Source organism: Ranitomeya variabilis, chromosome 6, assembly GCF_051348905.1.
Source record: "Ranitomeya variabilis isolate aRanVar5 chromosome 6, aRanVar5.hap1, whole genome shotgun sequence".
Taxonomy (NCBI): Eukaryota; Metazoa; Chordata; class Amphibia; order Anura; family Dendrobatidae; genus Ranitomeya; species Ranitomeya variabilis.
In genome coordinates this window covers 128,120,366-128,146,329 of record NC_135237.1, presented here as the reverse complement: position 1 = coordinate 128,146,329, position 25,964 = coordinate 128,120,366, and the positions used below count along the sequence as shown (strand labels likewise).

At 44.6% G+C, this 25,964-nt stretch overlaps 1 protein-coding gene across 1 annotated transcript in view; it reads left to right on the top strand.

Annotated features, from left to right (window-relative positions):
* Positions 1–8,014: 8,014 nt before the first annotated feature.
* Positions 8,015–25,964, top strand: part of TOPAZ1 (testis and ovary specific TOPAZ 1) — a 353,700-nt gene continuing 335,750 nt past the window's right edge. The window contains exons 1-2 of the mRNA XM_077268982.1: positions 8,015–9,421; positions 19,984–21,826. Of these exons, the coding sequence (XP_077125097.1) occupies positions 8,458–9,421; positions 19,984–21,826 (2,807 nt within the window). The 5' untranslated portion in view covers positions 8,015–8,457. The remainder of the gene's footprint in view (positions 9,422–19,983; positions 21,827–25,964) is intronic.

The window sequence follows — 25,964 nt, the reverse complement described above, 5'->3', positions numbered from 1 at the left end:
CCCCCATCGGGTCGGAGTCATTGTTTGTCCTGTTGGGACTGCTGCTGCTGCTGTTGTGGGACGAAAATATTTTTTCCCCTACCCTTTGCGTAGCTCCATCTGCCGGTTTTACCTTTACCTCTCGTTTGAGAGGGCTGAGATTGTGGGCCACGAAAAAACCGTTTCCTAGGTTGCTTTTGTTCCGGGAGCGCTTTTTTCTTGTCGGCAGCCTTATCGAGAATATCGTCTAAGGCTGGACCGAAAACATAATCTCCTTTAAAGGGTATGGCACACAGCTTGGCTTTAGAAGTGATATCCCCGCTCCATAGTTTAAGCCAGAGAGCTCTTCTGGCAGAGTTGGAGAGTACAAGGGATCTGGCGGCGACTCTTACGGATTCCAGAGAAGCGTCCGCCAAAAACCCTGTAGCCTTGTGCAGAATGGGGAGTGAATCCAATATCTCGCCTCTTGAGGTACCTTGAGATATGTGGGTTTCTAATTTTTCAAGCCAGCAGGAGAGGGCCCTAGCCACACAGGTAGAGGCGACGTTAGCCTTAAGGACAGATGTAGAAGTTTCCCATGATTTCCTCAGGAGACTTTCAATTTTTCTATCCATAGGATCCTTCAATTGTGAAGAATCCTCAAAGGGGAGCGCAGTTCTTTTGGCAACCCTAGCCACCTGCACATCGACCTTAGGAATGTCCAATTTAATAAGATCATCCTCAAGAGGAAATCTATGCTTCATTTCTGAAGGGGTACTGAGTCGTTTCTCAGGTAGTTCCCATTCCTGATTAATCATACTAACAATGTTAGCATGAACTGGAAAGCCCACTCTCTTCTCCGATGTAAGCCCACCAAACATCTGATCCTGTATGGACTGCGGTACAGGTTCCTCTTCTAGTCCCATCGTGTTACGAACAGCAGAGACTAGATCCTCAATATATTCTGAGGAAAACAGGTATTTCCTGACCTCAGCTTTAGGTGATACTGGATCCTCCCAGCCAACGGATGAGGCATGAGAGAGGTCCGAATCAGAATCAGATTCAACAACCTGAATTTTCCTCTTCTTAGCCGGGGAATGAGGTTGCGGCAGCGGAGGCGGAGGTGGGGGTGGAGGTGTAAAAGCTGCCAGGGAAGATTGTACCTCCTGTTTTACCAGTGAGCGAATTTAATCTAGCAGAGATGGTTGCTCAGCTTTTATTACCCTGTCAGTGCATGGCTGGCAGAGTTTCTTATCCCAGTTAGGAGGGAATTTAGCAGAGCAGACTGGGCACTTCTTCCTATAGGTGGCTTTAGGGGCAGATTTTTCTCCCTGAAATATACAAAGGGAGAGAGGGGTGAGGACTTCTAACCCCCTAACTACACTCCTCCCGGATCCCATCCCTGTAAACACTCACAGTAGCAGGGGTAGCACTGGGCTCCGCAGACGCAGGGCACAAGGAACCATCCATACTGGGGAATTAGCCTTACCTCAGTGATGGTTCAGCAGGATTTTATGGACGCCGTCCTTAGCACCTGCCTCCACCAATTAGACATCCCCCTCCCCCTCCAGGATCCATGTGAGGGAGCTCCTAGGTCCGACACGCCGGCCGGCGAAACCCGGAAGTACCGGCTTCACAGTGGTATGAGGAAACCGGAAGTGACGCGCGGGAGCCGCTGACGTCACTTCCGGGACGCCGAGCCGACCGCATGGAGGGGGAGAACGCCGGGCAGCTCCAGGAGGAACCCGGTCGGGGATCCCAGGCCTGCTTTGCCCTCGTGGGGGCGCGGGAAGGCCGGGAAGGGGTCCCGAGGCACCTGCAAGCAGGACGACGGGAGCAGCATAAGGAGGAGGCTGAGAGCGACCGCCTGCTGCCCGGCTTTACAGGCAAAGCCTGAGAAGGTACCGTAGCCGCCGGCCACTACAGCACATGGAAACCTCTCCCTGTCCCATGGGGAACAGGAAAGACACTGGCAAGTGGGAGGTCCTTTTAACCTCTCTGTGTTTCCTGTTCCCCATTAGGGCAAAGAGACAACCTCCATATGCCGTCGTGGAAGGTGACTAGTTTTTAGAAAAAGGGTATGATCTCCCATCCCTTGAACAGGTAAGCGAGGAGGCCAAATCTATCTCAAGACCCAATTTGATCCATGCAATTAGGGAAAATAAAGAAACGAGGTCCTTGGCACAAGAAATTGGGAGAATCCCTCTGATCACTCAATATCATGCAGATCATGGGAGATTCTCAAAAATTATTAATAAATACTGGCCAGTTTTACAAAAAGACAAGGTGGTGGGAGAACTTTTATCTACAAAACCAAGGTTTGTTTACCGAAAGGAGAAGAACATTGGAAATATTTTAGCACCCACCACGAAAATGGGGTTCGGTAATAGGTAAAGTTTTAAAAAAGAAAGACAATCCGAACCCCATTGGAGGCAATTTCACATATTGTGGGAGGTGTCCGTGCTGTTTGCGCATAAAAAGCCCAACGACACGGCAGGAATCTTTCTGGAATATGGATAAAACTAGGGAGTTCCATCTTAAAGAAAAGATCTCATGCAATACCATGGGTGTCATATACATAATAAGATGTCCTTGTGAAAAAATGTACGTGGGTCGTACAAAAAGACGACTCAGAGATAGGATTAAGGAACACCTGGACAACATCCAGAAGGGATGTGTAGGACACCCTTTATCACGGCATTTTGCTGAAAAACCTGAACGTTCAATTGTAGGTTTCTCATTTTGTGGCATACAAATGGTACCCAAAAATCCAAGGGGAGGGGACTACATTAAAAGTATGTCCTGTATTGAGTCCAAATGGATTTTTACACTAGACACTTTAGTCCCCAAAGGACTCAATCATGAAATAGAACTGTACGCCCTCTAGAGTTTCATGATGTTTTTATTATGGCAATTTTGGGGGGCATTTCCCCGTTTCCTGTGGATAGGTTTAATATTCCATATATTTAGATATTTATAGATTTTAGCATACCAGCATATTATATATAATTATATATCTTTATAAATTTTTATATTTTTATAATGCTCACTGCTTAAAGTCATACATGGTTTTACGGTTTTATGGTGTCATTTTTGTACAGATGTGTATGTATTATGCTGGATGTGTGTATGTATATATGCACATACACTTCTTTTATACATTCATTAAATTCATATTATATTTTTATTACATATAATTTTTAATTTTATGAAATAAAGATTGTAATTTTATGAGGTGGAGGGAGTTTGTAGTTATTATTCTCATTTTCTATAGTTTCATACACGTATTGTAGTTGTACTCCTACAGCTTAATGTTTGAGAGCAGCAGCCGGGTTGACTGTACTAAGTTTGATCGGGCTGGGGCTGACTAGTATAATGCATCATTTGTTGGTAAGATTGCAGGGTGGCGGAGGTGTGGATATATAAGAACAGCGGCAGTGCAGGCGCCATACCTTGAGAAAGAGGGACGTTTCCCTCGAAACGAGTCGGGATTGGCCCTTGCACACGTCCGTTACTCCCGGACAGGTGACGTCACCAATACACCACGCCCCTCGCTAACCTCGCTACGCTGACGGCGGCGCCATCGGCCGAGGCTACCGCTGAATCACAGCAGCGGGTGTTTTTCGGGGGACTGCAATTACGGGGAGGATGCTCCCATTGCTCAGCACCACTGAATAGTGGAGAAGAAACCGCCATACAAACGGACATTTTTTACCCAGGACTAAACTTCAATCTGTAAGTGCCTTCAGCGCGGCAACCTTTTTTATATATATTGATTATCTTTTGGCAGTTACACACACCTTACTGGCTGGTTTTGCCTGCTGCTGTTCTTTCAGGCACACGTGTCTAGCACCTTTGTGATTTTTAGTTTTTTGCAAGTTATCACTAGTGTTGAGCATTCCGATACCGCAAGTATCGGGTATCGGCCGATATTCGTGGTATCGGAATTCCGATACCAAGTTCCGATACTTTCAGTATATCGGATACCGGAATCGGAAGTTCCCATAATTCAAAGAGCCAGAATTCAGCCAATGAGGAATGATTAGAAGTGTGGGCACATCCTGTTCTGCATGTTAGGCATGTAACTACTGGCATGGCTGTGATTGGCTGCTGAAATGATGTCATGATGCACTATAAAAGTCGCCGCTGCCATTTTGGGTTTACTCTGCTGTGAATTCAGTTAGGGACAGGACGCTGTGTTCTGACATAGGGCCAGTTTTGAGATAGCGATTTGCTTCATTGTGCTTTACCCAGGCTAATTTAGCAACCGCTGTGTGAGAACTTTGTTTTTGCCTTGCAGCGCTGTTCACGGCTGTCTGCAAGATCTCTGTGTGAGTGCAGCTCACTCTGTAGTCTGTTCTGCAGCCACAGCTGGTTGTAGTCAGCTCAGGGTGCGTCACTGCCTCATACTGTTCCATTGTCCTTTTTTCAATTAGTGCAGCCTGCTGCACATTTTTTCAAATTTATCCTATTAGTGGCTTTCCATCCATATCCTGCTAGATTGTGGAAAAACACTAAATAGGATTACATAGAGGAGCTTTTTTTGGCCTTGCAGCGCCATTCACGGCTGTCTGAACGGTCTCTGTATGCCTTTAATGTCTCCTCCACCTCCCCCAATACATCCTACATTATTCTTAGTTGTTTTCCTTCATGTAGAATTAACCTACAAGGAAAGAAAGGGTTTATTTTAATTCCGATATTTTTGTCCCATTGACTTGCATTGGTATCAGCGATATCCGATATTTTTTGAATATCGGCCGATCCAATCCGATACTTCTGGATATCGGAAGGTATCGCTCAACACTAGTTATCACCTATCCACAGCTTATAGCTTATTCATAATGGTGTTACGACCGCCGAGACCTGGGCCGATAGGCGTAACTGGGAATTTTCATTGGCTGTAGAATGAGATGAGATGCCAATGTAGCATTTGGTGACATAGGCAATAGCTTAGGCCTGTTTCACATTTCCGTCTTGAGACGGCCATCATGCTGCGTCGGTGCGACGTATCGACGGACGTCGTGAAAAGATTGTGAAACGGATGTAACGCATCCAGTAATCTGACGGATGCGTCGAATGTGGTAGGACCTGAATTTCAATGCAGAAAGTTCGAGAGAGAGAGAGACAGACTTTTTCCCAGACTTGAAAATCATTCCAGGCATGCTCAGAGTGGAAAAACGGGATACGTCGCTGAATTCCAGTGTTTGACAGTCAGTGATGGATCCTGCGCCCATAGGCTTCCATTATAGGCTACTTTCACACTTCCGTCTTTATAAAGACGTTCCAATGCGTCGTTCTGTGCAAAAAACGCATCCTGCAAAGTTATCCGCAGGATGCGTTTTTTGCACATAGACTTGTATTACCGACGCATCGCGACGTATGGACACACGTTCCATACATCGTGGCACTGGATGCATCGGTAACTGGCGGACCGTCGTCACAAAAAAAGTTCAATGTAACGTCTTTTTGTGCGACACGTCCGCCATTTTCGACCGCACATGCGCAGCCGAAACTCCGCTCCCTCCTCCCTGGAACTCATAATGGGCAAGCGGATGCGTCTGAAAACTGCATCCGCTGCCCACGATGTGCACAATTGTGCACAACGTCCGTCGGTACGTGGGGCCAACGGTTTGCCACGGCCCCGTACCGACGGAAATGTGAAAGAGGCCATAGCCGACGACGGCAGCGCAGGACCCGTCACTGAGCGATTTTATGACGTGCAGAAAAAAACTTACCTCTGAACGTTTTCTCTGCACGACGGACCGCTATTTTCCGACGGATCCAGTGCACGACGGATGAAACGGATGGCCATCCGACGCTAATACAAGTCTATGGGAAAAAACAGGATCCTGCAGAAAAATTTGCAGGATCCTGTTTTTTCAAAACTCGACGGATTTCGACAGGTGAGAAAAGACGGAAGTGTGAAAGAGGCCTAAGGCTACTTTCACACTAGCGTTAACTGCAATACGTCGCAAATGCGTCGTTTTGCCGAAAATACGCATCCAGCAAAAGTTCTTGCTGGATACGTTTTTTCGTCATAGACTAACATTAGCGACGCATTAGCGACGCATTAGCGACGCATTGCCAAACGTCACGTCCGTTTTGCGACGCTTGGGCGTGTGTTAGCGGACCGTCGGGAGAAAAAAACCTTACATGTAACGTTTTTTGCTCCCGACGGTCCGCTTTTTCTGACCGCGCATGCGCGGCCGGAACTCCGCCCCCACCTCCCCGCACCTCACAATGGGGCAGCGGATGCGTTGGAAAAATACATCCGCTGCCCCCGTTGTGCGGCGGAGACCACGCTAGCGTCGGGAACGTCGGCCCGACGCACAGCGACGGGTCTTTCTCGACGCTAGTGTGAAAGTAGCCTAAGCCAAACATGCGTGTGAAAGGTTTAGAGGATTTCCAGAGCCGCTGAGCTCACCGATTGGCTGGCGAGCCCGTCGTTACTTTCCTGAAAGCGGAAACCCCTTTAAAGCAATTTAGGGGTTTAGTTATAGCTCTGTAGCTATTTCCAGATTCAGTTTTAGGTCTGTAGTTATTTAGGAGTTCATTGTAATGCCTGCAGTTATGTAGAGGTTCAATTATAGTTCTGTAGCTATGTAGGGGTTGTTATAGTTCTGCAGCCATTTAGGGGTCCAGTTTCAGGACGGTAGCTATTTAGGGGTTCAGTTTTAGGTCTGTAGATATTAGGGGTTCAGCTTTAGGTCTGTAGCTATTAGGGGTTCAGTTTTAGGTCTGTAGCTATTAGGGGTTCAGTTTTAGGTCTGTAGCCATTAGGGGTTCAGTTTTAGGTCTGTAGCCATTAGGGGTTCAGCTTTAGGCCTGTAGCCATTAGGGGTTCAGTTTTAGGTCTGTAGCTATTTAGGGGTTCACTTTTAGGCCTGTAGCCATTTAGGGGTTCAGTTTTAGGTCTGTAGCTATTTAGGGGTTCAGTTTTAGGGCTGTAGCTATTAGGGGTTCAGATTTAGGTATGTAGCTATTAGGGGTTCAGTTTTAGGGCTGTAGCTATTAGGGGTTCAGTTTTAGGGCTGTAGCTATTAGGGGTTCAGTTTTAGGGCTGTAGCTATTTAGGGGATCAGTTTTAGGGCTGTAGCCTATAGGGGTTCAGTTTTAGGCATGTAGTTATTAGGGGCTCAGTTTTAGGTCTGTAGCTATTAGGGGTTGTTTTAGGGCTGCAGCTATTAGGGGTTCAGTTTTAGGCATGTAGTTATTAGGGGTTCAGTTTTAGGCCTGTAGCCATTAGGGGTTCAATTTTAGGGCTGTAGCTATTAGGGGTACAGTTTTAGGGCTGTAGCTACTAGGGGTTCAGTTTTAGGGCTGTAGCCATTAGGGGTTCAATTTTAGGGCTGTAGCCATTAGGGGTTCAGTTTTACGGCTGTAGCTTTTAGGGGTTCAGTTTTAGGGCTGTAGCCATTAGGGGTTCAGGTTTAGGACTGTAGCTATTTAGGGGTTCAGTTTTAGGGATGTAGCCTATAGGGGTTCAGTTTTAGGCATGTAGTTATTAGGGGTTCAGTTTTAGGTCTGTAGCTATTAGGGGTTCAATTTTAGGGCTGTAGCCATTAGGGGTTCAGTTTTAGGACTGTAGCTATCTAGGGGTTCAGTTTTAGGGCTGTAGCCTATAGGGGTTCAGTTTTAGGCATGTAGTTATTAGGGGCTCAGTTTTAGGTCTGTAGCTATTAGGGGTTCAGTTTTAGGGCTGCAGCTATTAGGGGTTCAGTTTTAGGCCTGTAGCCATTAGGGGTTCAATTTTATTAGGGGTTCAGTTTTACGGCTGTAGCTTTTAGGGGTTCAGTTTTAGGGCTGTAGCTATTAGGGGTTGTTTTAGGCATGTAGTTATTAGGGGTTCAGTTTTACGGCTGTAGCTATTAGGGGTTCAGTTTTAGGTTAGTAGTTATTAGGGGTTGTTTTAGGTCAGTAGTTATTCTGGGAGTTATATGCTATATGTGCGAACAAGACTAATTCTCACAGTAATATGATATCCCAGCCCAGGTCTCTGTATCCCCACCACCTGCACAGTGGCCCCTCTATGGCCGTGAGGCCCCCGCTGCACATGGAGCACACGCTTCTTCCGCACCCCACACTGCGCACCGTTATGCGCCTATCGCCAGCACAGGACGTGACTCGTCCGTCACACAAACTCAGTCCCCCGCTGGGCGGCAGAACCGCGCTACTTCCGGCCACATGTGGGAGTGCCCCTGTCTATCCTTTCCCCCGAAGTAACACGGAGGTGGCGGTAGCGGAGCTGCCCAGGAGGAGAGCGAAGGCCCCGGCGGCAGTGAGGTGTCCGGCCGCAGGGTATTAGGTAGTGACGCGGGAGAGGCGCCCAGGCTGCGGCCTTCTCCTCCCGCCAGATTTTGGTTGCATTGGCACTGATTTCATGGTGTGTGGGCGGGTATGAAGCCACACGTCACGTGCTCCAGGCTGGTACCATACAGGATGGCTGTCTAGTTTTTTATTTCCCCAGAAACTTTTTTCTTTTGGATTTTATCTCTATAAATGATTGAGCTGCGCCCCAGAAAACTAGCCCGGCTCCAGGTATCAGTAAGTGGGTCTGGCAGGGCTGCAGGTGATGCCCCTGAGAAGGGTGGCGGTGCAGGACCAGCAGCAGAGTCCTGCCCGCAGGTGCCCGAAGCAGTCAATAGTGGCAGCGCCCTGGTGAAGAAGAGGGGTAGGAAGCCAAAAATCAGGACACCTGTCCAATGCAAGAGGGAGTGTATAGAAACTCCGCTGGGATGTGAGGCGGGCAGCCCGAGTCAGGATGAGGGGCCAGCAAAAAAGAGAAGGTGGAGGCCAAAACCATTGAAAGATCCTGGTTGTTCGCAGCCATCATGCGTCAGTGAGGATCCGTGCCCTCAAAAGAAAAGGGGGAGAAAGCCAAAGGCTAGTCAGCAAAGCGGATCTGGCATCCCTAAATCAGGGCAGGGTACTGCGGTGCCAAAGGAAACAGGTCATGGCAGGATCACCTCTGTCCGTCCACCTGATGAAGGTGTTGGTCCACCGGCTGCTAGCACCCAAAATAGCAGGCAGGTTAAAAAGAGGGGCAGGCCACCGAAGATCCAACCAGTTGTTAAATGTGAAGTGTTGGAGACGGGTGATATGTCACAAGGTGTGAAATGCCCTGATACGGATAGCAGGTCAAAGGAGCAAGACCAGGTCTCTGTGTGCAGTGGTGGAGGTCCACCTGAGAGAAGGAAGAGAGGGAAGAATTCAGGAAAGGGGGTAAGGAGCCAGACTCCTCAGGAAGGAGTGAAAGGTTTTAGTTGTGCAGAAAAACCTAAAGTTCACACCGTTCGTATCAGACTGCAGCGCTCTTCACTGAACCAGGTGTCAAAAAAAATTGGCGGACCCCCAGGAGATGTCAAGGATGATGAGAAGAACCAACCTCCTGACCCTCTGCCTGAAGAAGAGAAGAAATCCTGCGCAGAGCTGGCCATCCCCGAGACCAAGCCCACCAATCCTAGTAAGGAAATGTATTCATAAAAGCTACCTATTAAGATGTTCTTATATTACTCCTTATTCAGATGGGCATAAGGTACCTGCATTTAGAGGTTTTTTTTTGCAGGTATTTAAATAAAAAAAAAGCCCTTTTAGTTAACTGCATTTTTTTAAACTAACCCTTAGACTTTCCCAATAATTTTACTGGTCAGTACAATTTATATAGAATCAATGTGTAGACATATTTTGGTAAATATCTGCCAGTCCCACAAATTAACAATTCAGTAACCTCTTTGAACTCCACATCTCTATATTCCATTCCTATGTTAGGCTTATTTCACATGTCGGTGTGGTGACAGTTTTCACGCATACCAGAGACACTTACACATTTAGACCCATTCAAGCGAATGGATCTGTACACGTCAGTGCAATATACGTTGACATGTTTGTTTTTTAACAGCAGCACGCACTGCAAAATGACACGTACCTCCGCTGTTCCCCGGTGCCAGGTGCTGAAGACCGCTCTCCTCATTCTCCCCTGCCTTGCTGGCAAGCCGGGGAGAATGTTGAGAGTTATATTCAACTGATACAGTAAAAGCGAGAGCAGGCGGCAGCTGATGGGACTATTACTCCCATCAGCCTACACCTGCTGCCTCTAATAACAGTGAGAGCTGGCGGCGGCTGATGGGAGTATTCATCAGCTTCCGTCTGCCCTATAAAGAAAAAAAAACAAAAAACGTTGGTTTCCCTGAATTTTTGATAACCAGCCAGGCAAAACTGACAGCTTGGGGCTGCAACCCCCAGCTGTCAGCTTCAGCAAGGCTGGTTATAAAGAATAGAGGGGTCCCCATGCTGTTTTTTTTAATTATTTAAATCAATAATTAAAAAAACGGTGTGGGGTCCCACCATTTTTTTGACACCTAACCTTGCTAAAGCAGACAGCTAGTATTCTCAGGCTGGTAAGGGGCCATGTATATTGACTCCTCCCAGCCTAAAAATAGCAGCCACCCAGAAAAGGCACATCTATTATATGCACCAATTCTGGCACTTTGCCCGGTTCTTCCCACTTGCTCTGTAGGGGTGGCAAGTGGGGTAATAATTGTGGGGTTGATGTAACCTTTGTATTGTCCGCTGACATCAAGCCTACGGATTAATAATGGAGAGGCGTCTATAAGACACCTATCCATTACTAATCCTATAACTGTATGGTAAATAAACACACAGCAAGTATAAAGTCCTTTATTTGAAATCAAAACCAAAGACAGTTTTACTTTTTTATTTAAAAATACCAAACACAGTTATACTCCCCTAACACCCATTCTATTGAAGCCAATGTCTCCTGTAATAAAACAAAAATAAAAAGAACAATATCCCTCATTTGTCTGACATTCTATCCCAAGCCATAATCCATGTCTGGATAAATGGTTTTCGACCTGGACGGTGCCAAGATGCGACTGTCCAGGCTGAGAACCATTGATAAATGAGCTGCTTCGAGCGCAGCATCAGTGAGCAGTGGTGACCTCATTGAGGTTACTGCCGGTCAGTGAGGCTGACATCAACCCCACAAATATGAACCCCACTTGCCACCGCTACAGGGCAAGTGGGAAGAGCTGGGCAAAACGCCAGTATTGGCACATCTAATAGATGTGACTTTCCTGGGCGGCGGTGTTCTCCTAATTTTAGGATGGAGGGGGTCAACATCCATGGCCCCTTACCAGCCTGAGAATATCAGCCCCCACCTGTCTGCTTTAGCAAGGCTGGTTGTCAAAAAGGGGGAACCCCACACTGTTTTTTTTAATTATTTATTTAAAGCTAAGTGCACGCTATTTGTTTTTGCTGCTTTTTATGCTAATTTTCAGCTGAGTTCTACAGTACCAGCAAAGCCTATAAGAATTCAGAAATTTCATGCACACATATAGGTTTTTTTGTCATCAGTATTTTGTGCTTTGCATGTTTTTTTTACATAGAGCATGTCACTTCTTTCAGCGTTTTTCACCCATTGACTTGAATGGGTGGTGAAAAAAACGCACCAAAAATGCAGGTGTCATGTTTTGCTGCATTTTTTTGTGCCAAAACATGAATCTATGGATTAGAACTTTTTTTTCAACGCTAAACTTTATCAGCATGCACAAGAGACAAATCTTGTATGCCAAAACAGCATCAGAAACTCAAGAAAAAAACAAGGAAAAAATGCTCTTTTTCTGTAGCTTCTTTCCTGCCAGGAGATTAGGTTTTGCTGCAGGAAAACGCCTAGTGTGAACTTGCCCTAAATACGGTAATTAAAAAGTACAGCATGGGATCCGCTCTACTCTTGATAACCAGCTTTGCTAATGCTGACAGCTGAGGGTTGTAGCCCGCAGCTGTCAGTTTTGCCTGACAGGTTATCAAAAATACAGGGGAACTCACGCTGGTTTGTTTCTATAGTGCAGGCGGCAGCTGATGAATACCCCCATCAGCTGCCACCCGCTCTCACTTTTATCAGTTGAATATAACTCGCAACGTTCCCCCCCTGCTCGCGCTGATTGCCAGCAGAGTAGGTGAGAATGATGCGAGCGGTCTTCATCACCCGGCGCTGGGGAACAGCTCTAACGTACTGCTGTTTCCCTGGCGCCGCTACGTATGCCACAAGTATTACACTCACAGACACTGATATCTCCGGTACTGGTTTTTCCGGGAGCGGAAAAATCAGGGCGTGTGAAATTGGCCTTACACTGCCAGGAAATGTATAAATAAATTGACAACCGAGTGTTATTCTCATAAGGCTACGTTCCCTATATTCTGTTGTTGAGTTTTTAAATGTTGCAGATTTTCTGCCTCTTGTTAAATTGTGTGCAAACGCTGCGGTTTTGTCCCATTTTTCTGCACATATTGCACATATGACACAAAACCTCAAGAATTTCATATTCCCAGCAAAGTGAGTTTCCGGAACTTTCATGCACGTTTGCCTATTTTTTCCTTACAGATTTGCAACAGATTAAGTCTTCTTTTACTTCCCGTTTTTACAGCCCTAATAGATTTCTATGGGGCCGCAATAATTCCACGGTGCGCCGTATGGCCGTGAGGGTCGTGGATACAGCCGTGAAAAAAGATCGAGCCTGCTCGATCTTTTTCACGGCTTACGGACACGCCCCCATTGAAAATCACCGTGTCCCCCGGTTTTGCGGAATGCTGTTTGTTTTTGTTTTTTTCCTCCCAATACTTTTTCCATAGTATTGGAAACCCGAAAAACGGTGATCCGCAAGTTTTTGCGGTCCGTTATTGCGGCAGACCCTGAAAATTGCGATACTTGCCGCAAAAGAACCCGGTAGGTGTAAAAGAAGCCTTAAATCTGCAGCATATCAATTCTTGCAGCATTTTTGTCACAGATTTTACCCATACTAATGATTGAGAAAAACGCATGTAAAGAAAACACCATAAAAAACTCATGTATTATAAAATACATTTTTTTTCTTGCCAACACATCAGTATATGGGTATGACCCAGTGAAGCTCCTAAGCTAGATACAAACACAAAAGCATGGAGCGCAAAACACCACCATAACAGCCAAGTGTTTTCTTGAATAGAATAAAATTCTTTAATAGCAAAAATAAATAAAAAACCGTAAATAAATACAAGATATATAATCACAGAGATATTCAATTACAGTCTCAGATGCCAAGAAGTACACAAAAGATGCTACAGATATGACACCACCATGGAAAAAAGTTATACAAAGGTATAAACAAAGTATTATTTCAGATTAAAGTGCATTGTGCAAATTCTTTAGAAAATATAGGGATAACTAAACCCTGATGTCAAGAAGGAGTGAGTATTACCACAATCGCATAAAAATATTCTCTCAAATCTCCGGTCAGTGACCTGTCACATACAGCTTTACTCCCCAGGAACTACATGGCCATAAGTATTATAAATATTTCTTACCCATAGTGATGTCCATCTATAGCAACTGCGCAAAGGCCTGGTACCACCAGCCGGTGGCATATTGGAATACCCATCGCTTGGGTATTCCAATATGACGGTCGGCGTACTTCCTGTGCGGCGCGGTGGATTATGGGATTTGAGGACGTCCAGACAGAAGTGGATGGCAGACAATTTAAGGTAATTTTATAAATAGATTTTCGGAGTCTGAGTTGTTCCATTTTATACCAACTCCACCAAAATGAACATAGACTCCACAGCCCTGGTAGACACAGTATTTTGATCACTTTGCATTGCATTCTTTTTGCAAAGTTGCTGTGACTGAAATAAGACATTTTAGAATATTAACGCCTTTATCACCTTAGACGTATAGTTATGTTTAAGGTGGCCACAGGCTCTGGTGATGAGCATGCAACTTTTCTGGCGCATGTCCGCTGATTTCATCAGCTGACTTGTGCCCCTAACAGCAGCGGGTGGAATCACAATCCACCCGCAGCTGTTAACATGTTAAATGCCGCTGTCAATCTCACGGCATCATTTAACATGATCGGAAGTGCATCACAAATCCTGCCCATTGGCACACATGTCTGACCGCGGGTTGGCATGTCAGCAGCAGACCCCTGTGGTTGTCATTGCCGGATAACTATGAGTGCCTCCCAGCGGTCAGCGTTCACAACAAGTGAGCATTTCTGCTAGGCCGGGGTCACACTTGCAACCGCAATGCGAGAAACTCGCACCTCAATACCCGGCATTGCCGCTGGCACTCAGGACCAGAGTGTGCGGCTGCATGTATTTCCGTGCAGCTGAGCGCTCCTGTCCGAACTGCCGGCGGCAGTGCCGGGTATTGAGGTAAGAGACTTGCGCCAGTTTCTCAAGTGTGACCCAGGCCCTACAAGGGATGTGGTGATACCAATTGTTTCTTTTATTTTTTTTAAATAGCTTTTTTTTTTTTTTTTTTAAATTTACCAGATTAAAGGGGGTGATAAAAATTTTCAGTCTTTTCATCATTTTAAAAATTATTTTTTTTAAGTCCCCTTGTATTGCATTATATTGTGAGCAATATGTCATGTCAGCGTTGGGAGACTTACCATATATGCTGCTAGGAGAATCTTCACACTGCGGCCCATTTCCTTTTCTTTTTTTTCTCCCATTTTGCAAGAGCCATAGCTATTTTATTTTTCAGCCAGTCCCCATAGCCTTATGAGGGCTTGTTTGTTTCTTGTTGGACGAGTCGTACTTTTCATTGGCACGATTCATTTTTTTTCATGTGATGTGATATTCACTATATGGTAAAAGTGACTTGCCAATATGATTCTCCAGGTCAGTGTGATTACGCAGATACCAAACATAGGTTTTTTGTGTTTTTTTTCATTTAAATGGTAAAAAAAAATCAGAAATTTGTAAGGAAAATATTTTGCTTGTGTTGCCCTTTTCCGAGACCCGTAACGTTTTCAGTGTTTGTGATTTGGGGCTGTATGCGAGCTTACTTTTTGTTCCCGGAACAGATGCTTTTATTGGTACCATTTTGGGGTACATATGATGTTTTCATCGCCTCTTATTTCATTTTGTTGCAATGTTGTGGCAACCAAAATACGTAATTTTGGCATTTCAGTATTTTTTTTTTCTTTCTCATTATGCAGTTTGCCGATCGGATTGATTAATATTTTGAATTGGACTTTTACAAATGCAACAATATCAAATATGTGTATTTTTTATTATTTTTATTTTTAATGGGGCAACAGAGGGGTGATTTGAACTTTTTATATATTTTTTTTCCATATTTTTGAAAACCTTTTTCTTCTTTTTCTCCACTTCCAAGTGTATTTGTTAGTTCCATTAGGGAACTTGAACCTGCTATCATCTGTTCGCCAGTGCTATACATAGCAGTGCATCTATGTATAGAGAAAATGACTATCTCCTATGAATGCCAGCTGAATTCTGGATTTCACAGGACAATCATCGTGACAAGCACGGGTGTCTTCAGCAGACACTCGGCTGCCATGGCAACCCATCAGCATCCCGCAATTACGTCACGGGCGCATAAAATGATGCGCCTCACTGCCAGTGCATGTTAAGTGCCGAGGTCCCAGACTGACAGCGCCATGTTAACCCTTTCACCCCCAAGCCTGTTTTTACCTCCACGACCATGTAAAATTTTACAATTCTGACCAGTGTCACTTTTAGGCTATGTGCCCATGTTGACAACAAAAAAGGAAGAAAAAACGATCAAATAGGCCAAAGGTATATTACAAAATAGAAAAAACTTTATTTTAAACATGTACAAAGAACAAGCATGACAGTGGGTACTCCCACAGGGCATATGTACAATCTAGACAGAAACATGGAACATGGGAAAACCGGCGGAAATAGATCAAAAATGTATACAAATTTATATTGTCTGCAGTACAGACAGATATAATATTAAATAACTGTATATACCCCTATGAATAATGAAAAGATGGTCCTGGACACTATTAGTTCACACTTAGTCATGTATAGGCAACCTTTTTGGTCACAAAAGGACCACCGATAGTGCAGAGAACACTACATCAAATAAGAAGTATCAGCAGTAATATAAAGTGTTAAAGCTTCTTATACCTAAGTGAATGACCAGAGGTCTACCAGGATAGTAAGGAGGGGAACCGTCGGTACAGCCCACGTCACTCCGACGCGCGTTTCGGCAAAGCCTTCGTCAGGGGGCATGGCTGAAACTAATAATGCATGGTTTAAAAAGTAAGCCGGAACCAATAGGTGTCCACCTGGAAATACTAGTATATTGCCATGGCAACCAAACGCATCCCCGGACTACACCTCATCAGTCAGGAATGTCCACGGGAAAAGAACATCCCGCACAAAGCACCAGGGGCGAGGGAGTCAAGAATAGTGGAGGTGACAGGAAAATGCGAATATAGGGAGATCAAACTGCGCTGCTGGCGACTCTGTGTTGCATTGACCTGGTCTCTAATCTGAGCTGCTGTTAACCTGCAATTTCTGAGGCTGGTGACTCTGATAAACTTATCCTCAGAAGCAGAGGTGACTCTTGGTTTTCCTTGCCTGGGGCGGTCCTCATGTGAGCCAGTTTCTTTGTAGCGCTTGATGGTTTTTGCCATTGCACTTGGGGACACTTTCAAAGTTTACCCAATTTTTCGGACTGACTGACTTTCATTTCTTAAAGTAATGATGGCCACTTGTTTTTCTTTACTTAGGCTACTTTCACACTAGCGTCGGGCTCGGCCCGTCGCAGTGCGTCGGGCCGAGGTTACCGACGCTAGCGTTCTCTGCCGCACAACGGGGGCAGCGGATGCATTTTTCCAGCGCATCCGCCGCCCCATTGTGAGGTGCGGGGAGGTGGGGGCGGAGTTCCGGCCGCGCATGCGCGGTCGGAAAAAGCGGACCGTTGGCGGCAAAAAAGTTACATGTAGCGTTTTTTTGCAGCCGACGGTCCGCCACAACACGGCGCAACCGTCGCACGACGGTTGCGACGTGTGTCAATTCGTCGCAATGCGTCGTTAATGTTAGTCTATGGACAAAAAAACGCATCCTGCAAGCACTTTTGCAGGATGCGTTTTTTGACCAAAACGACGCATTGCGACGGACGCCAGTGTGAAAGTAGCCTTAGCTGTTTATTTCTTGCCATAATACAAATTCTAACAGTCTATTCAGTAGGACTATCAGCTGTGTATCCACCAGACTTCGGCACAACACAACTGATGGTCCCAACCCCATTTATAAGGCAAGAAATCCCACTTATTAAACCTGACAGGGCACACCTGTGAAGTGAAGACCATTCCCGGTGACTACCTCTTGAAGTTCATCAAGAGAATGCCAATAGTGTGCAAAGCAGTCATCAAAGCAAAAGGTGGCTACTTTGAAGAACCTAGAATATAAGACATATTTTCAGTTGTTTCACACTTTTTTGTTAAGTATATAATTCCACATGTGTTAATTCATAGTTTTGATGCCTTCAGTGTGAATGTACAATTTTCATAGTCATGAAAATAAAGAAAAATCTTTCAATGAGAAGGTGTGTCCAAACTTTTGGTCTGTACTGTATATGTACCATATATCATTTTTTTATTTTTTTTGCTGTAGCCAATTTTTTTTTCTTCTTTCATCAAAATGGCATCGGCATGTGATAGTTGCTGCTTTCCATGCGTCCGTGCCATTTAGCTGAAATATTTTTTTCTTTTCTAAGCCTACAATATTCTATGCATTATGTAAAATAGGGGGCAGATCACTGAAGGATCACTTGTCATAAGCCCATAAGAATGAATATGAGAACAGAGCACCACATAAAGACACCCCCACAGGCCGCCCGAAGAGGAGAATCTCCTTAACTAAAAACTCCAAATACAGATTAAACAACCACAAGATGAATTTAATCAACCAATGTATCATTCTAATCAGTATAAGTACGCCAGCCTGACAGTGTCTGTAGGTTACTCAGCATAATCCTGCTGCCAAGTTCACTTTAACCCCTGCTGTTTTGTTCGCATTTACTATACACTTGTAGTGTTCCGGGTCACTATGACCCGGCTTATTAAACCTTGATTTTAGACACTCTAACTCCATTTTTTTATATACTTTTTGCTTACTAGACTGTTTGTGAACATGTTTGGTAGTAAAAAAAAAGAAAAATGAACTAGAAATCTTTTTTTTGTTGTTTTTTATTCTGAAAAAACAGATCAATGAGCAAAACGAAAATAGAAAACTACACATATTTTGTAAAAAAAAACAATCAAATCAAACATTTTGTGATAAAAAATTAAAGATAATAAACATTACAATGTGAATATATTTACATGATCATATTAATTTACGGATTCTTGCATGAAAAACAATACACATGTTTTTTGCATAGAAATGTTTTACAGCCAGAACATGTTATACTCGTCTTGTTGTCACAAGTAGAAGGGCAATAGCTGCATCTTTTTCTTTTGATGCCGGAAGAGGCCATGGGGGTAGAAGCGCTTGTGGAGGACATGGCTTCACTGTCCTGGGCATGTTGATGGATGCTTTGTACCAGGCCTGCTGCTGCTTCTGTTCTTGGTGTAACTTTTCTGTTCTCAATATAAGGCCTAACCAGTGACTTCCCCAGTTCTTCTATAAATAGTCTTCTTTTATGGAGTTTGTTGGGGTTCCAATTGGGATTGATTTCCCTCCACAACACAAAAGAATTATAGGCTGACAAATCCAGAATGTTGTAAAAGAGAATCATTGGCCACCGTCCGTTCTGCGCATAATATACACGTGTAGTGCACACCTAGTGATCTCTCCGGATGCACTCTACATTTTAGAATAGACTGCGCACAAAAAATAATCAATATAAAGCCATTTTTATGGTGCGCAGATCTCAATGCATACCCCTGGTAGAGCGCGTGTACGACCCCATTGAAATAATTTAGGAAATAAATCAATTGATATACAATAGTAGATGCAATAAATAGACCCAACTGAGGTTATAACTCCTTTATTTCACTGAAAATATGGCCTCACAGCTGTAAAAAACGATGTCGGGTCACTATGACCCGAACACAACAAGTGTAACTTTTTGCGTGTAGCAAAAAGTAAACGAAAAAAAAAAAAAAATACTCATAGGTAGGTCCCCCCAAATGAGGAAAAGTCAAGGAGTCTCAAGTTTTATAGACTTACAGAAAAAAATCTACAGGGCCGCAAAAAGTCTGTTCGGGTCACTATGACCCGAACACAACAGCAGGGTTAAGACATTCAATTTGATTATAAGAATCCTAAATAATATATAGGAACTCTAAAAAGTGTGTGTGTGTGTGTGTGTGTGTGTGTACACACACACACACACACGCGCGCGCACTCACTATATCCCAGAAAAATAATTCCAACTAGTCACAAAGAGGCATAAATACTGGCTGTGGTACTATAGGTACTAATATGTGATATATATGAATGCATATGTGTATAGGTGTTAAAGATATATCTTCTGGATGTACGGTAATCTACATAAGTGCATGTACAACTGAATTTATGATGGTTATGTAGGTACATAGGAATAAACCCTGTATATAATAACAATTTTGTCCATGGATAATTCTTTTAATATAGTGCATATGTGAAATGCCTCTATAGTTCATATCAGTCGAAGTAACACAGTAATGTTGAAAACATATAAAGGGAAACAAATTACATACCTTAGTTCAAAGATGCTGCAGCATGTGGTGATATGCTCCCACCCCAACGCGCGTTTCGGTGTGCCTTCCCCAGGGAGTCAGAGCTTTGCAGAGTGGCGTTTTCAGGATTCAGTCCAATTTTTGTGATTGCTAGCAGTTCCAGCAGTCAGACAATCTGTAAATTATCTCCTTTATCATGAACAGTGAATAACTTTTAGTTTTGGGAATACCCTTTTAAATTGGCAAATATTTTTTCCATATATTTGGTACTGTTCAGCTGTAGGTGTATCTGTAGCACCATATACAAATATTTGAGATAAATAGTGTGGATATTTCTTAAAGGCCAGGCTGTAAGTTTAACTTTTGTTGAGACCCAAATTTGGTGCCTAATTTTTTAAACTATTGTTGAAGCAAATGAGATTTGTGTACATTCATAGCTTACTTTTTAATTAAGGTTTATTCAAATAACACAAATTAATGTTACATTTATAAAAATGTGTTTTATTGATGCAATTTTATTTTACAGGGAGGATTAAAAGAATTTGTCTAATTACCAATGAGGGAAAGCAAAAAATCAGTGCAGAACATGACACAAGTTGCCTTACACCAGCATCTGAGAAGGATGAAGATAAAGCTGTCAAGTCTACAGTGTCAGAAAGCAACGTGGTTAAATGTTCCTCAAACACTTGCCATGTTCATTCTCCAGGTCTACAAAACCCTGTTGTCTGGTTACCGAACTGCAAAAGTTTTCCCCTACACGCTTTAAATAAAAGAGCAGTTGGACCTAAGAAGATGCGAAGCCAAACCTCCCACATTAACAGTGTGGCATCAGAAAGTGATAGCATTTCTGCACTAGAAAACCTCAAACACAATGAAAAAGTTGTCGATCCATCTGCAATTGTTAAATATAAAAGTCCTGTAAAGACTATCCTTAAAGTGAAGTTCAATTTTAGAAAAAGAGCGCAAAAGAATAAGAATCACTCTAAAGAAAGTGATATTGAGCTAAATTCCATTGACCACCAAAATGGAGAGGGTTGCATATCCAAGCTAAAATCCTCAAAGTCGCAAATTGAGACTTTAATGGATAAACTGAATAATAATACTATAAAATCAGCAGGGTCAGACTACACTGATGAAGAAAATAAAAATGGCAGTTATCCCATATGCAGTCCTAGGGGCAGCTGGTGTTCTCAAGCACTGGTCAGTTCGGATGAAATTATCAACCATAGCTTTGATAAGTCTTGTAGTGTAACGGTTAGCCCTTCAAATACTTCTGAAGCAAAAGAAGGACTTGCTGTAACCTGTCAACGTGTGATACCATTTACTGGGAAGACCATTAGGAAGTGGTCTTGTGCCAGAACGTATGTGTCAGTCATACCTCGAAAAAGGTGTGCTAATGTTCAGAATACAATCAGCTTGGGTATTGAGGTTGATCACTCACAGGAGATTAATTCTGATGAGATGCATTCATTGTTTGAATATAATAATGGAGAAAGAATTCAGAAAAGGGCGCAAGAGAATGAAAGTGAAGCCACATGTAAAAAGAGCAGGTTGGATTTACACGTTGAAAGTACCGCACCTTCTAAATGTGTCTCCTCTGAAGCCACTTTGGATGAATCACTTTCTAGTGAACATAACAATGTAAGAGAGGAACTCTTAACCACTGCTGATACATGTCTTCCTTTGCCGCTGACATCAGAATCATCGATAAAGAATCTGAACGGAAAATGTTGCAAACTTCCTGCAGAAGTTAAGGACTCGAGTGTTGAACATGATTCTCAGCAGGTACCAAGAGAAGATGAGTCTTGTCTCGCTTCCAAACCACTCTTAAAAATTGAAATTGACCAAAAAACAGTGACTAATCCTGCCCCTTTTATTGTACCTAATGAAGAGTCTATATCTTTACTACATATAGGTGTTCCTGTTGAATGCAGGGTCGAAAAAGCGTTACAAAATGAGGTTTGTTCTACTTCTACAGCCCTGGAAGAGGTCAACACTAATGTTCTGAACGATGCTTTAAAGAGCAGCCATAATGATTCAGACTCTGAGGATGCTCAATCCAACTGCCGCCCTTCTGAAGGATTTGTTATAGGTGACTCTGTAAAACACAAAGAACCATTGGATAGTATAGTAACTCTTGCACCATCATCAGCAAAAACATCTACACATAACAATACTCTAGATCCTTTGAAAGCCTATGAAGATGACGTGCTGGTTCTCGATATCATCGAAGATGATCCAGAGCTTTTTGACTTTTCTTTTGAGGGAGAGAGTTTTTGTAATACAAACTCTGTTACTTGGTCAAAAGGAAACAAAATGCCGTCTATGCCTAAAGTTCAGAAGAAAAGTGTGTGTCCTTCTGCCAAAAGGTAACTTTTGCTAGGAGATTTCACCTGAGATATAAGCATCTAATCAAATCAAATTTTCCTTTGGTGAACTATTAGTGGGTCATATTATAAATGCTATTAGTTATTGGACCCTTTTCAACCCTTTTTATGTTTTGCATCGTTGCCATTTTGCTGTATCTGTAGAGGCTGGACCTCCAGTATTTATTTCTGTGGATAATTGATAGTAGCTTTCTCCCTTAAGCTGGGTTCACATTGCGTTAATGCAGTCCGTTAGACGGACTGCGTTACACCGCGGCATAACGCGGTGTAACACAGTCTGTTAACGCTGCCATTAACCCCTATTATCGGGCGCATCGCCAACTCATGCCATAATCGGCATGCGCTAGCGATGTGCCGTCATTCAGTGACAGAGCCTCGGACGCAGGCTGCAGCGTCTGAGGCTCCGTCACCGCTAGCGCAGATGGATCATCTGCGCTAGCGGTATAGCATAACGCGATGGCGTGTATGCTATAGCGTTAACGCAGCCCGTCATTGCTATGCCTTGAACAGGCTGCTTTAATGCAATGTGAACCTGGCCTTAGGGTTTGTTATCACAGATCAGTGTCTTTTCAGGGCAGAAAATCTGCTGTGGGTTACAGTAGCTGCATTGTAAGTTACCGTATTTTTCGGCATATAAGACGCACCGGACCATAAGACGCACCCCAAATTTGGGGTGAAAATTGCAGAAAAAAAGATTTTTTTATAAGATGGGGGTCCGTCTTATTGTCCGAATTTACAGTATCTTACCTGTGGGCTGGTGGTGGCAGAGCAGGGTCACAGGAGGCATGGTGTCGGCAGAGGTGGGGTGAGGCGGTACGGCGTGCACCTGAGCAGGGTCCCTTCCTGCTTAGGTGGGCGACGCCACGGCCTGGTGTCCATGGGAGGGTGGCAGCAGTGGTTACCGACAGAGGTGCTGGGATGAGGAGGCACAGTGAGAGGTATGGCGTGAGAGGGGTCCCTTTCCCCGGTGAGGTGATGCAGCAGCCCGGTAATGCAGCAGAGCCGGGTGAATCCTGTTGTTACCGCGGTGGCAGAGGTGTGGAGACGAGGAGGCGCAGTGAGCGGGGTCCCTTTCCCTGGTGAGGTGATGCAGCAGCCCCAGTAATGCAGCAGAGCCGGGTGAATCCTGTTGTTACCGCGGTGGCAGAGGTGTGGAGATGAGGAGGCGCAGTGAGCGGGGTCCCTTTCCCCGGTGAGGTGATGCAGCAGCCCCGGTAATGCAGCAGAGCCGGGTGAATCCTGTTGTTATCGGTGCGCGCGGCCATCTTCCTGAGGCCGCGCGTTCGCAGATGGAGCTCCGCTGCCCGGGGCTTCAGGAAAATGGCCGCCGCGATCCCCATCTGCGCACGCGCGGCATCCCGCGGCCATTTTCCTGAAGCCCCGGGCAGCAGAGACCTCCATCTGCGCACGCGCGGCCTCAGGAAGATGGCCGCGGGCACCGATAACAACAGGATTCACCCGGTTCTGCTGCATTACCGGGCTGCTGCATCACCTCACCGGGGAAAGGGACCCCTCTCACTGCGCCTCCTCATCTCCACACCTCTGCCGCCGCACCTCTGCCACCGCACCTCTGCCGCCACGGTACACGGTAAGCCTGCATTGCGAATATAAGACGCACCCCCCATTTTCCCCCCTTTTTTTGGGGGGAAAAAGTGCGTCTTATATGCCAAAAAATACGGTAATTTCATTGACTTGCTGTACAGAAAGTCTGCAAGACTTATTAACCCAAATTGCAAATTTGAATGCAAAGGGTTAAATATGTGGCAAATCCACAGCAGTTTCAGCAGGTGCAAATTTTGCTGTTGAGTTTTAGCAGCAGATATGGTCCATGGGAACATAACCCAAAGGTGCCCATATGTTACGAGGTTATCACAACGGAATGGAGCCAGAAGACTGCAGCGTCTGGTTGCTCCTACTACTCTGACAAAAAGTATTTCTCCAGTGTATTATTTTTCCCAGCAGAACAGGGGTTAATCAGCCATATTGGAAAACTCCCTACATTCAGCTGTGTTTGGTTAGCCACTCCTTTCCCCTATAAAATCTGGGCTCGTCTACCAAGTCATCATCAGAGTTAGCTATTGCGGCATATCAAAAGGAGGGAGAAAAGTTGGTTTTGTGAAGTAGAGCTGGAGGAGTTTAGTAGCGACTGTTGTCTGGTTTGTACGCTTGGAAATTCCCTATTTTGCTTTCTTCCAGTAGCGCCTCTCTTCCCTTGGTGGGGAAGGGGACAGGCGAAGGGCTTTACTAGGAGATAAGGCAAGGGCGGAGGCCCCCAGCGTCTTCGCCATCTGAAGTATCCCGGGGAACAGAGCAAGCTAGGGCGCCCCGTAGTGTTAGGGACAGGAATGGTGCCCCTGGTCCCAGGTCACTCGCTAGTGGGATCGTGACACCATATAGCTTAGATATACACATGGACAAAATTGCTGGTACCCTCCTATAAAAGAAAAACCCACAATAGTCACTAAAATAATGAAACCAACAGAAGTATTTTTTTCTATTTAAATTTACTGAATATCAGCTAATTAAAATCAGACAATACTTTTGGATTGTGGTTCAACAGAAAACAAAATAATGTAAATGTCCTGGACAAAAATGATGGTATCCTTAAATTTTGTTGCATAATCTTCTAAAGCAATCACTGCAAACAGATAATTTCTGTAAGTCTTAAGGTACCGTTACACTAAACGACTTACCAACGATCACGACCAGCGATACGACCTGGCCATGATCGTTGATAAGTCGTTGTGTGGTCGCTGGGGAGCTGTTACACAGACAGCTCTCTCCAGCGACCAACGATCAGGGGAACGTCTTCGGCATCGTTGAAACTGTCTTCAACGATGCCGAAGTCCCCCTGCAGCACCCGGGTAACCAGGGTAAACATCGGGTTACTAAGTGCAGGGCCGCGCTTAGTAACCCGATATTTACCCTGGTTACCATTGTAAAAGTTAAAAAAAAAAAAAAAAAAAACAGTACATACTCACATTCTGATGTCTGTCACGTCCCCTGGCGTCCACAGGGTTAAAACTGCTTTTGGCAGGAGCGCTGCTAATATGCGCGCGCTGCTGCCGAGAGCTTCCCTGCACTGAATGTGTCAGCGCCGGCCGTAAAGCAGAGCACAGCGGTGACATCACCGCTGTGCTCTACTTTACGGCCTGCGCTGACACAGTCAACCCTGTGGACGCAGGGGGACGTGACAGACATCAGAATGTGAGTATGTAGTGTTTTTTTTTTTTTTTTTAACTTTTACAATGGTAACCAGGGTAAATATCGGGTTACTAAGCGCGGCCCTGCACTTAGTAACCCGATGTTTACCCTGGTTACAAGTGAACACATCGCTGCATCGGCGTCACACACTCCGATCCAGCGATGACAGCGGGTGATCAGCGACCAAATAAAGGTCCTGATCATTCCCATCGACCAACGATCTCCCAGCAGGGGCCTGATCGTTGGTCGCTGTCACACATAACGAGATCGTTAGCAGGATCGTTGCTTACGTCACCAAAAGCGTGACGTTGCAACGATATCGTTAACGATATCGTTATGTGTGACTCAGCCTTTAAAGAGACTTCTGTACCTGTCCACATGTATTTTGACCCACTCTTTGTGAGCAAACCGCTCCAGCTGTCTCAGTTGTGAAGGTGTCTTTTCCAGACGGCATGTTTCAGTTCTGTCCATAGATGTTCAGTAGAATTTAGATCAGGGCTCATAGAAACCACTTCAGAATAGTCCCAATGCTTTGCTCTTAGACATTCTTGGACATATTAGCTGTGTGTTTTAAGTCATTATCCTGTTAGAGGACCCATGACATGTCACTCAGACCAAGCTTAATGACACTCAGCAGTACATTAAGCTCCGTGATGGTCTTGATTCAATACACCCTGTTCCAGATGCAGTAAAACAACCCCATAACCAGGATTTCTTCATGTTTCACAGTAGGTACAATGCTTTTTCCTTTGCTTCATTTTTGCGTCTGTGAACATAGTTGATGTGACTTACCAAAAAGCTCCAGTTTTGTCTCATCTGTCCAAAGGATATTCTCCCAGGAGCTTTGTGGCTTGTCAATATGCATTTTAGCAAATTCCAGTCTCTTTCAGCAGTCGTTTTCCATGAAGTCCACTTT